Source organism: Vombatus ursinus, unplaced genomic scaffold (assembly GCF_900497805.2).
Source record: "Vombatus ursinus unplaced genomic scaffold, bare-nosed wombat genome assembly UNPS02011334.1, whole genome shotgun sequence".
Classification (NCBI taxonomy): domain Eukaryota; kingdom Metazoa; phylum Chordata; class Mammalia; order Diprotodontia; family Vombatidae; genus Vombatus; species Vombatus ursinus.
The window spans coordinates 3,898,538-3,911,701 of NW_020951112.1; the positions used below are offsets into that span (position 1 = coordinate 3,898,538).

Sequence of the window (13,164 nt, forward strand, 5' to 3'; positions counted from 1 at the left end):
CATTTAGTCCCTGCCAACCTGAACTAATGCTTCTTGCTAGCTAGTTGGTAAACTGAGTTGTTTCTAGAAGCTGGAGGGACGCACAAGTTGCCAGCACTCTGTAACGTTTGGTACTTTGGCAACTATTATGGGAAACAAAAGTTAATACCTTTTTTTTTTGGCATTGTAGGCACAAACCTTATTGGAAACAATTTGTATTAGTTTAACATTATTTTAAATCTAGGCAATTTTTTGTTTAGGTTAGGAGTAATCATCCTAGGGTCTCTGAATTTGTTTTATATATCTATATGTATGTATATACACCCATATATAATATACATATAACATATGCACACATATAAAATGTAACTATTTACACATACAATATATATTATTTATGTAACATTTATACATAACTGTTTAGACACGTATCATATGTAGATACATATACATATATTTATATATAACTGTATTTACACACATATAACATATATTATGTATTCATGTACATTTATACATAACTGTATTTACACACATGTAATATACATATAGTATGTATGTACACGTACATTTATATACAATTGTATTTTAATATAATAGATTTCCTTTGTAATTCCTTATATTTTATTTTACTCATTTAAAAATATGAATCTGAGGGGAAGACAAAGAGATTTATAACAGAAAAAAGACTAAGTCCCCTTGCTTTAGAGGTCAGAGTGTCCAAACTGACAACATCCCTGCACAAGCTTGGATGTGTCTCTTTCTCGACATTTTGAAATAACATTTTTAGAGATCTTGAATAAGGAAAATTTTACAATGTGATAAAATATAGTTAAACAAGGTAGGATTAAAGTGAAAGTTAATTTTTTTTAATCATTCCAGAACAATAATTTCTTAACTTTCAGGCATACCTTTAGGAGAATTACTCTCCTAAAAGCACTCAATGTCTCTTTGACCACTCCTATTCAAGGGTTCTCTCTCCTCTTCCCTAAGCTGGTCACTAGGTGACTTAGAGTGGTAGATCTCCCTTCAGGGGAAGAGGAAAAGAGGGAAGTGTCCTTGGGTGGGTCATTGCTCTCACCTCTTCGGGAGATAGAAGAAGCCAGTGTTCCTAACTAGACTTGGGTGTTTCACGTTCTCTTTGGTTGACTACCCTTAATCCATTTTCTTGAGCCTTATATTTCCTCCTAGACCTTTTTAGATACTTTTCCAAGATGAAGAGGGAAGAGGATTTTAATGGAGAGCGCTGTTTCTGGAGCAGTTTGATAAGTGCAGTAAATAGTTGTCTTCTTTCTCTTAAGGCTGGAAAGAACTTTAAACTGGAGTGATATTTATTTCTTGTTATTTTCAGTCAAACTAACGGAAGGTTTTCATATACGTCCACATTAACCTGCTCTACTTACATCTCTGCTAGAGATGCTGACCTATAATCCCTTGGAGCATGAGCTTAATTAAAAATGGGGGCATGGTCTACTTTTGGGTCTTGAATTGTCCTTCACATTTTTTAGGGCAGGGTCTTTTCCCATGTACAGGTACATACATTATATATGTATGCATAGATTATATATATGTGTGTGTATATATATATATATATGTATCTGCTTATATTAAGTAGCTGGAAAGGCAGCATAGCCTAGTTGATCTTTCTTTAAATATTGCTTCTGATATATACTGACAGGCTGTGTGATCTTGGGCAAGTCGCAACATTTCAGTGCCTCAGATAACTCTCTAAGATTAGAAGTTGCAGAGTTGGTACTTAGGAGAGTTCCTCACTGGGACTTCCTATATACTGATAAAATTACAGGTCCGATGGAAAAAAAATCAGTTACACATTTATCCAGGTTTCATACTTAGTCATGAATGACTTGAAAGCAGAGGCGTTTAATCTTCCTTTTTGTGTTATAGTCCCCTTCAGAAGTCTACAAAACCTATGGGCTCCTTCTTAGAGTGATGTTCTGAAATGTGTAAAATAAAACGCATGGTATTAACCAAGGAAACCCCTTATATTGAAATAATAATTGAATAATTATTGAAATAATTGAATTATTGAAATTGATTTGTTGAAATAATTAAAAAGAAACCAAGTCCATGGGTCCCAGGTTATGGACCCTTACTCTAAAGCAAGGAAAATTGTCCTCTTGGTTCTATAATGGCAAAGCAGGTCTTGAGAACAGACACTTATGGCTGTAAGAGTCAATATTTGGGTATACCTCTAAGTCCTGGAAGATAGGACAGAAACATTGCCTTGACTGAACTGTGTTCTCAGGGAGAGCATGTTTTCTGCTGCCTATGTTTAAGTGAAATAGATTAGGTCAGCTTATGCTGTGGAGCCCTAGGCAGATCTCTGAGCCTGGAGGACCTGGCTTCACATTCTATCTGTGGGGATCAATGCTTACATGATTGGATATGTCACTTGGACACTCTGGGCCTCAGTTTCCTGACCTGTCAAGTAAAGGCTTTGGTGTTGATGGCCTCTGATGAACATTTCTCATGTTGCTATATATATGATGTATCGGTGTGTGTACTATAGCCTAGATGGAAACCAACAGTGGGAACTTCTTACAGTGGAAATCTTGCTGGCCTCAGTTATCTTACCTTAAAGTGATGGGCTTTGGGCTCTTTGGTCTCTTTGGTTTCTTCCAGCTGCAGAAAACATTTCTCAGGTCTCTTATTGCTATACACGGTGTGGGCTCATGAGGTATAACCCAGATAGAAACTAACGTTTGGGATTCCTTATATTGGAAATGTTGTTGGATCTCAGTTTTCTTGTCTATAAAATGATGGAGGTGGAGCATTGGGCCTCTGAGGTCTTTCAGCTATAGTTCTAAAGTCCATATGACCCGGGCTTCATTTTCCTTATGTGGAAAATGATGGGGTTGGTTTAGATGGTCCCTGAGGTCCCTTCCAGGTCTTTATCAATGATCCTTATGACTTCCTTGGGTCTTAGTTTCCTGATATGGAAGATGAAGGGGTTGGATCAAATGTTTTCTGAGGTTCCTTTCAGATCTAGGTATGAGACCCGGTGAACTTCACTGGTTCAGTCATTTTTTAGTCCTGTTTGACTCTTTATGACCCCATTTGGGATTTTCTTGGCAAAGATGCTGGAGTGGTTTGCCATTTCCTTCTCCAGCTCATGTGATAGATGAGGAAACTGAAGCAAACAGGGTTAAGTGATTTGCCCAGGGTCACACAGGTACTAGTAAGTGTCTGGGGCTAGATTTGTACTCAGGGAAATGAGTCTTCCTGACTCTAGGCCCAGCACTCTATCTAGCTGCCCCTGTGCCACCTAGCTGAACTTCACAGCTGTAAAGTGCTTTGAGAATGTTTTTTGATGAATTTAGTCAATCAGCACATATTGTTTAAAGCTCATACCATAGTCCCAACACTGTGCCAGGTTCTGGGGTCAAAGTCACTAAGAATGGACCAATCCTTGCTCTCAGGAAGCTTACATTCTAATGAGGCACATTACTTATGTTACACTGTAGCATGGCAGTCATCAGACCTTGCACTACCTCTTCTCACTGCTCAGTCACTGGCCATGATCTCTGGCCTCCTGTTAGAATTAAAAGTCTGAGCCTAATTGGGATTTAGAGCTTTCTTTCCCCTTTCTTGAGTTTTCATGATTAAGCTGGCAGGATGGCTCCACCTCTTTAAACCCATCAGCTCCTTGTGCTTCAGTTCTCTTGTTATCGCCTCCAGTTGTTACCTGTCACCCGCAGTGGCTGCTGAGGAAGGAAGCAGGTTAGGCTGGGTGAGGCAGCACCAGGGGAGCAAGACGGGGCCTTGCACCGCTCTGGAGGTGACCGCATTAGAACCCAGCGGAGACCGTGACAGTACAGGAAGCAAAGAAGGCAAATGTCTGAGAGGAATGGCTCGATGGGCCATGGAAGGTCATTGCCAACCTCACTATCCTCAGGGGGGAGGAAAAAGAAAGAAATCATTTTGCCATGTGTTTTTCTCCCCCTGAGCTGGAGTCAGGTTCCAGCTTGCCACAGTTTTCCCATCGTATTGAGGTTAATTGCAAGTCAAGTACATAGAGGGATGAATGTGAGGACCAGGAGGACCTTTGCTGCTCAGGATATGGAAAACAAGGAAAGGAAGCAGATAGAAAAGACCAGCAAGATCAGGGCACAAACAGCCACCTTCGGTTTAGTGTTCTTCTAATAGTACCTTGTCATAAGATCTTAGAGTAAGAGCTGGAAGGGACCTTTGAGGCCATCTAGGCCCCTGATTCTGCAGATGAAGAAACGGAGGCCGAGCAGGACCCAGGAATCATCAATTTAGATCTGGAAGGGAGGGCCATAGAATCCAGCCACCTCATTGGGGATTGAGTTAAGCTAATATTGTTTCTAATAACTTGGGGCAATCATAGAAATTATGGTTGAGGGGGAGATTCTATCAAATAAATTTCATATCCATCACTAGCGGGCTGATTTCACTGATGCTGCTTATGACCACAAGGGTTTGGGAAGGCTTTAAGTCTCTCTTCTGCCTCCCTGGCTGGGCTCTAGATGGGAAAATGCAAAGGCTGAAGGAAGTCTATGACTTCCAGGCAGTTAAGTCCTTTTTTTCCTTTCTGCTTGGAAGGTTTAGGATGCAAGAAACAAACACACACCAAAAAACTTGCCACTTACTGGAAAGGAAAAATATTCCTGTTACATTTTGTGGGAAAGATAGTTTATTAAGCTATTAATAATTATAATTGACCTTTGTAACTGGAGACAGTGTAGTATAATGGGTAGAGAGTTGGCCTTGAGGTCAGAAAGACCATGGTTCAAGTCCTCTCTCTGACACATAGTGGCTGTGTGACCCTAGTGTTATCGCTGAACCTCCCAGGAAAATGGGGAAGCAGGTACTGATCTGCTTTGCTTGGTAATGTAGAGGGAATTTTCTCGTTAGGTGTATTTTTTTATGCTAATGAAATCATAGTATAGTACTTTCTACCCCTCTCCCACTCTCCAAAAAGAAGACAAAAAATATCATTGGGATTTCTGTATCATTATTTAAATCACTTGTTACACTTTTTTTTTTCTCATTTAAGCTCAACAACTTTGTAAGTTAGGTCTTAGAAGCATGCTTAGGCCCATTTTGTGGATGAGGAAATGGACTAGAAACTAGGGTCTAGTGGTAGTTTTAGAGCCATTTTGTGGGAGAGGAAACTGAGATGCAGTAAATGACTGCCTTTTGCCCAGGGGAATATTTCTAGGAACTGAACCTGTGAGTCCTCGGTCCAGTGTCCTCATTAGAGTCTAAATGCCATGAGGTCACCCTGGGGGGTGTTAGGAGGGTGGGGCATTAGGCCATAAAGATTCCTCCTTGGCCATTAAAAGGACTTTTCTTATGAGGAGTTAAATGGGTCCGGTAAAGTAGAAAGTGGCCTCAGGCTATGAAAAGGAAATTATTCACTTTAATCCTTTGGTAAGATTACTAACACAGCGAATGTTCACATAGGACTTGAAGGGGTACCAAGTATTCTATATACAATAGCCCATTTGTTCCTCACACCAGGCAGGTGCTACAGTTTTCCCCATGTCAAAGTTGGAGAAGCTGAGCCTAGCATGATAGAGTGACTTGAACTTGGGTCTTTCTGACTCGAGGTTTGACATTCCATCCACTGCCTCATCCTATTGCTTCTCCTTCTGATGATCTCCAGTCACTCCATTCATCTGTGTTCTCCCAGACCATCTGTCCTACTCTGCCTCCTTCTTCCCTAAATCCACCCTTCCTCCAAACGTGCCTGTTTCTCTAGAAGGACGCAGCCATTGTCCTAGGGGCTCCAGGATGCTGCCTTGGAGACATCTTTGCTTTTTCTCTTTTCCTTCCTAATTTCCAAGTAGGTGAAGTCTTATGAGTTCTTCATCCGCAGAATCTCTCGTGTCCATTTTTCTCTCCACTCAGCGGCTGCTGCCCTGGTTCAGATCCTCATCCCCTTTTGCTTGAACTGGGGCAAAAGCCTCCAGCCCGGACATCCAGATCCCAGTCCAGTCCTCTCTACTCCCTGTCCTCTGCTCTGCTGCCATAATAATCTTCCTAAAGGCCTGGCTTGGCCACATCATTCTCCTCTTCAGTGCCCTTCCATGGCTCTATGGGAAAGCTGCCCTTTAGTGATTCTGGCTTCATGTTACGGTGGGAAGATCAATAGATTTGGAGTCAGGGAACCTGGGTTCAATTTTGGTCACTGACGCGAGGTAGACTTTGGTGGCCCAGTACTGAACTTTGGATAAATCCCTCTGCCTGTCTTGATCTCATTTGGTAAAATGAGGATGTTGGGCTACATGACCTTTGAGGTTCTAGACTTACTGTATGTAAATGTGTGATTTGGTGAATCCCTCCTTCTTCTGTTAAGTAGGGATTTGTCTGTTGGTGCTGGAACCTCTGGGTAAGATGTAAATGTTTTGAGGGCAGGCAGTATTTTTTGTTTTGTCTTCATGCTGCCATTGCCTGATAGTCTCTTGTATACAGTAGGAGCTTAATTCTTGTTGTATTGGATAGATTGGACTGGGTCTTGGAGGAGGTTCCCATGTCTTGAGCTCCTTAGACTGAGGAAATTCCAGATGCTTTGTATGTTCACAGTCATACACACACACACACATGCTCACAAACACATACATACACACAATACATTTCCACACATATACACACACATTCACATTCATACTGATACACGTATACACACTCACATACACATACAAACATGTACCTACACACACATATGCTCCCACACTTATACACATACAATCACACTCACATACACACAAACACATACAGACACATGTACACTTCCAACACATACACACACTCACAAACAAATATACAGACATATGTTTATGATAGATTTCAGAAAAATAATCGGAAAATATAGCGAGAAGGATAAATTTTACTGGTGATCAAACAAAATGAGTTCGGAAATAGGAGATTGTAACTTTTGTAATACAATGTGTATACACAGAATATTTGGAAGGTGGAGACAAAGCTTCAGTCCTGGAAGAGAACGAGTTGGAATGTACCACGCACCAGACGTGCATTTCATCGCCTGTTAATTCACCATCCCAAAAGACCAAAAGTGAGTGACCTACTTTGAAGTCTTTACCAACTCTTTCAGTTCTAGGGAACAGAGTGGGCGAGACAGATTTTTGTGAAATAGTCTGAGGGGAATGAATGGGATCCCACACTCTGTAGCTCATAATCACACCTTTCTGAAATGTAGCTCGGAGCAAAAATGCTCATTTTTAATCAAGGGCTGCCAGCTTTTTTGTTTTTAAGAATGACAATCTGCTTCAGTTTGTCTGTTTTGAAATTTAAAATTTATAACAGATAAAAGGCAGAGACGGACTTTTTAAAAAAATTGGTAGTAGACTGTTTGAGGGTTTGATAGATTTGATAATGCTATTGGATGCACCGTCAGACATGATGAATGTATTGGTTGATTTTGCTGCCTTTTAAAATCTACTTACAAGAAATAACTTGCTGAGAATAAGAAGGGAGTTAGTTGTATTTGAAATGGAAAATGATTGAAAAACAAAATATAACAACCAAATTTGAGGTGCTAATTTAATGCCTACCACTTCCATTTTCTCAAAAAAATCTGAGTTCTTGAAACCTGAACGTAAGTTTTCTCTGTGCATATGTGTAGGTAGAAATACTCTTAGAATTTTTTTGAACTTAATATATGAATATAACAATCATCAGCAATATTTACATTTCAATATAAAGAGGAGGGATGGCTAGGTGGCACAGTGAATAGAGTATTGGGCATGGACTCAGGAAGACTTTCTAAGTTCAAATCTGACCTCAAATGCTTACTACCTGTGTGACTCTGGTCAAGTCTCTTAATCCTATTTGCCTCAGTTTCCTCATCTGTAAAATGAGCTGGAGAAGGAAATGGCAAACCACTCCAGTATCTCTGACAAGAAAACTCCAAATGGAGTCATGAAGAGTCAGATGCAACTGAAAAACACCTGAACAACAATAAAAAGGACAAAAAAGATGATTATATTTGAAACCATAAACTTATTAAATACATTTTTAAAGAGAACATTAAATTTAACACGGTGGTAAGAAAATTGACCTGTTTTTGCCCTCTTCTGAATTATTTTGGTTCTCTGCTATGGTTTTTTTTAATAATTGATGCTCTTTTACTTATGTTTCGAAAGGGTACCTTTCAGTACCCACTGACCTACCTCCATCCTCACCTCTACTGAAGCCTTGGCTTGTAGGATATGCAAATAAGTTGTTGTTGTTGTTCAATTGTTTTCAGTCATGTCTGATTCTTTGTGACCACATTTGAGGTTTTCTTGGCAGAGATACTGGACTGGTTTGCCATTTCCTTCTCCAGCTCATTTTAGAGATAAGGAAACTGAGGCAAACTGGGTTAAACACTTGCCCAGGGTCCCACAGCTAGTAAGTGTCTGAGGCCAGATTTGAACTTGGGAAGATGAGTCTTTCTGGCACTAGGCCCAGCACTCTGTCTACTGCAGCACCACCTAACTGCCTGTATACCAATAAGAATAACCAAGCAAAACAATTCAACCCCTTGGCCATGTCTGAAAATGTCCTTCTCATAGAAATACTCCCAGTGGGTATATCATAACTATCAAGTTTTGTATACCAAGCTCCCTCCTGTTGTCCATCAAACTTGTATATTTTTATAATTTAACAACAGAAATAACCTGGATGTCTATAAAATTCTTATCATTTGGGTTCAAGGTGAAGCAGTTACTGGAGAATTGTCAAAGCTCTTGGATGAAATCAAACTCTGTCAAGAGAAGGATTACTCTTTCGAAGATTTGTGCCCTACAATCTCAGACCATTCCTCAGATAATCTGAGCCAGATTTCAGAGGGAGAGTTTAGGAAGGATGGGAGCCAGGCGGCGGTAAGTCCATTGGCAAATGGTTATTCTTCCATTGTTTAAAGGTCTTCATTTCTATCTAAGGGACAGGTGAATCAACCCTTAATAATTCACAGGTTCACACACAATTACATTTCACATCAGTTCTATAATACATATCGTTTTATATCTCACAGTCCTGACATCAATATTATCCACTTTTGGGAACTACTTGTATTGTCAGTCAACAAGCATTTATTAAATGCGTACCATTTTTCTTGCACTGTGCTAAGTGCTGGGGGTACAAAGAGAGGTGAAAACAATGCCTGCCCCCAAGGAGATTACATTCTAACGTGGGGATATGTAAACAACTCTCTGCCTTCTATCTAGTCTGTACGTTTTGTATGTAATCTAAGAGGAAGGAAGGCACTACCAGTTGGGGGTGCTAGGAACAGGCCCCTGCAAAAAGTCCTATTAGAGCCGAGTCTTGATGAAATCCAGGGAAAACCAGAGTTGGAAGGGAAGGGGGAGAATGTTCCATGCATGGAGGATAACTGAGGAGATGGGAGATAGTGTATTGTGTAAATCAATACAGCTGCATCATAGAGTTAAGAAGACCAGAAGGACAAGACAAGGGTAGAAAGGCCAGACAGAGGAGGTTAAATTTGGTCCTGGAGGTAACAGGGAGTCACCAGAGTTTATTGAGTAAGGAGGAAGGGTGACATATTCAAACTTAGGCTTTAGAAAACTTACTTTGGCAGCTGAATTAAAACAATATTGTGAGCAGGGGGAGACTTGGGGTAGAGAGCCCAGTTAGAAAGCCATTACAATAGTCCATTCATGAGGTGATGAGAGTCTGAATTACAGTTATGACTGTTTTAGTGAAGAGAGGAAGACTTAAATGAGGTCATTTGATGTCTAAGCCCGGACTCACTTCTCTCACCCTCTTGACTCTTTGTATGTTAATCTCATTGATACTCATATAAAAATATAATTCACAAGGGTGTGTCAGCCTCAGGAGTCACTTCCTTCAGTACTATTAAAGAACTATGATTTTATTAGCATGCCTGTCCTCTCTACCAGCATCAATCATGACCCCTATGTACGTTGTTGCATGGCCTTTGAGAGTTGGATGAGGCCAAAAACATCATCTCCCTATTGCCAACATGAACTTGAAAGATTTGTCTTTGACTTGGCTTTCCTGTTATCAAGAATGTTGATGAACTGGAGAGTGGGCAGGGTGGGACAGTCAGGATGATGAAGGACCTGGAGTCCATGTTATCTGAGAACCAGTTAAAGGAACTGGGGGGTATCCAGGCAAGAGAAGAGAAGGCTGAGGGGAGAAGGGAAATGATGGCTGTCTTGAAGTATTTGAAAGGATGAAGAATTAGGCTTCTCTCTGGCCCCAGAACAGAGGTTCTTAACCTAGAGAGGTGTATTTTGGCATAACTGTATTTTTCTTTGCAAGTCTATGTATTTTATTTTACAAATTTGAAAACATTATTCTGAGAAGGTGTCCACAGATCTCATCAGACTCCCAAAGGTGGCCCATGACACACACAAAAATTAAGAACCCTTGCTGCAGAGAGGTAGAATTTGTGAAGTGGAAAATCTAGGTTTGATGTAAGGAAATACTTCCTGTCAGAGCTCTCCACAAGTGGAAGGGGCTTCCCCCATCACGTGGTCTTTTAGCAGGGCCTGGATGACCCTTTGTTGGGTATGTCATACTGGACAGGCATAAGTTGGATTAGATGGCTTCTAGGGGTCCACCCTTTCCACTCAGAAATGCTGATTTTTGAATCTGTAAAATGAGAGGTTTGGGTGACATGATTTCAAGCATCCCTACTGCCTCTGACCTGTGATTCTATGGCATAGTTCAGTTATTGACTTTATCCTGGTGCTGTGCTTGCTGCCTTAGGAAAAACCCTTCCCAATGTCTGCTTCTGTAAGAGTGATGAAGTTGGATTTATACCATCTCTGAGGTCCCTTCCAGCTTGAGCCTCAATCTAAGAATCATAGAACTAAAGTTCTATAAAATGGGGATGATAATAGTAACTACTTCCCAGGCTTATTGTGAGGATAAAGTGAATAGAGTGAATATTTCTTATTTTACTCAAGGTTGACTGACAGCTGTGGATATGGGCGGCTCTCACCTTTGATGTCAGATACTACAGGGTTGTCTCGGCCTAGATGGACATTTCATCCATGAAGTTATTATTGAGTAAAGATGGAGAGACCTGGTAGGCTGGCCCAGATGGACACTTTATTTAGGCAGGTACTAGTGGAGAGACCTTTTTGGCTAGTGAAAGCAAAAAGCAATGGACAATTAACACTTAACCAGACGTATGCCATTTATTTGTCATGTGTCAAGACAATGACCTTGGGTTGTTCTCTCAAGTAAGGACTCTGGGGCCTGCAGAGGTGCTCATGGTTTCTTCTTCTGGGATTCTACAAGTGAAATGCTGAGATCCCGTAGGGGAGGTAAAATAACCTTGCCATGAAAAGCATTTTAATTAAGGGATAAAGGCCTTACTTATTAATGTAGTTGTGCATCGATATAGGGGTGTATGTCTGTATTCCATAGTCAGCCATATTCATTTGCATTCCTCAGAGTGAGGAAAGATAATACTTGTATTTACAAAGTTCTAAGAAGCAAAACTATACCCTTGTGTAAATAATAAAAGAGACCAGAGATCAGACTTTATGGAAAGCATTGCACAAGATAATATTTTGTTGGTCTTGCCATAGTAACTTTAATATGTGCCCTATTGATGGGGGATCAGAAATATATTCACATATGAAGCACAATTTGTTATTATGATGTTTTCAAAGAAGATATAGAGACAGCATGGAGGAGTGGATAGAGAGTTGGACTTGAAGTCAGGAAGACCTGAGTTCAAATCCCAGTTGTGAAGCTTACTAGCTGTAGTACCCTGGGTGAGTTGCTTAACCCCATGTGCTTCAGGTAAACTCCCTAGGACTTGCCTTTGGAGAGACAAGGTGGTGTTTTCAGTCAGTCAGTAAACATTTATTAAGTGTGTTTTGTCAATGGAATATTGGACTTGGAATTAGGAAGGTGTGAATCTGAATCCCACCTCAGACACTTATTAGCTGAGGGAGCCTGGATGAGACAGTTCACCTCTCTGGCCCTCAGTTTCCTCGTCTGTAAAAATGAGGGCTTAGACTTGATGACCTCTCTTGATGGCCTTCTCTCCAAGCTCTAAATCTATGATCCCATGATCTCCTAGTTTCCAGACATTTGCATTGGTGGAAGGAGATCACCAGCTGCCAGTCCCTTCTCCTCTGAAGTTATCTTCCATTTACTATATACATATTTTGTGTGGATGTAGTTATTTATAGGTTGTCTAACCCATTAGATTGTGAGCCCCATGAGGGCAGGGACTATTTTTTGTCTTTCTTTGTTGCCTCAGTATTTAGACCAGTGCCTGACATTCAGCAAGTACTTAAGAAATGCTTATTGACTTATTAACATTTACTCTGTGTTTTCTGGATCAAAGAAAGTAAACTGTCAAATTACTCTGTAACTTTTCAGCGTCTTACTATGTATTGAAAAACCCAAAATGAAGCCAGGTCCGTCACAGAGAAGTTTCCCATGGCTTTTCATAACTGTAAAAGAAACCCAAAAACATGGCAAGAGATGGGAATTTAAGTTAATGATTCTCTGTTCAGAGAAAGGTTAATTAAAGTGGATTATGGCATATGGAAGAATAGCATAGACCACCTCCTGGCTACTCCTAACACCTTCCTTGACAGTGCTTATCTCCGACACTTTCTTTTTAAGGTACACTGTCTTCTAAAGCCCAGTAGATAATTAGACTCTGTAAAAATCTCTTTTCCCTCCTCCTCCCCCGTATATGTATATGTATATGTACACACATATGTATATTGCTTATACTTGCTAAAATAGAGTTTATTCATATGGTCTCTGTGCCTTGTGGCAGTTTTTATGGAAAGGAAACATTTTTTGAATTTTTATAGCATCAACTTGGATTTATGGAGCAAATCTTATATCTCATCTTCTGGTGTCATTCCTGTTTATTACTTAAAGCAGGCCCCTGAAGTCCACAACCGAAGACAGTGTTGTGTTCCAGCACTTTGTTAAGTGGGAACTCTGGGATCCTGGAACTCTTTTTCATAGAAACTGTAATAAATGGTGCCCAAGTTCCCAGGCTAGCCAACTGGAATCAATTTAACCTACCATGCAGCAGAATTATTGTTGTTAATGGCTCTCAGTCTCATTCTGTAGAGAACAAATTTCTCTTAGTTGTGGACCACTTTCTGTCTAACTCCTTACATCTGTTAGTCTTCACAGAGCACTGGGCTTCCCTACATGAAA

General features: G+C 40.4%; 1 protein-coding gene across 6 annotated transcripts in view; it reads left to right on the top strand.

The window, feature by feature from the left end:
• Window positions 1–13,164, top strand: part of ANKS1B (ankyrin repeat and sterile alpha motif domain containing 1B) — a 1,327,097-nt gene that overhangs the window by 190,082 nt on the left and 1,123,851 nt on the right. For all 6 annotated transcript variants that reach the window (XM_027855805.1, XM_027855806.1, XM_027855807.1 and 3 more), the window contains exons 7-8: window positions 6,929–7,042; window positions 8,686–8,852. In XM_027855805.1, the coding sequence (XP_027711606.1) occupies window positions 6,929–7,042; window positions 8,686–8,852 (281 nt within the window). The remainder of the gene's footprint in view (window positions 1–6,928; window positions 7,043–8,685; window positions 8,853–13,164) is intronic.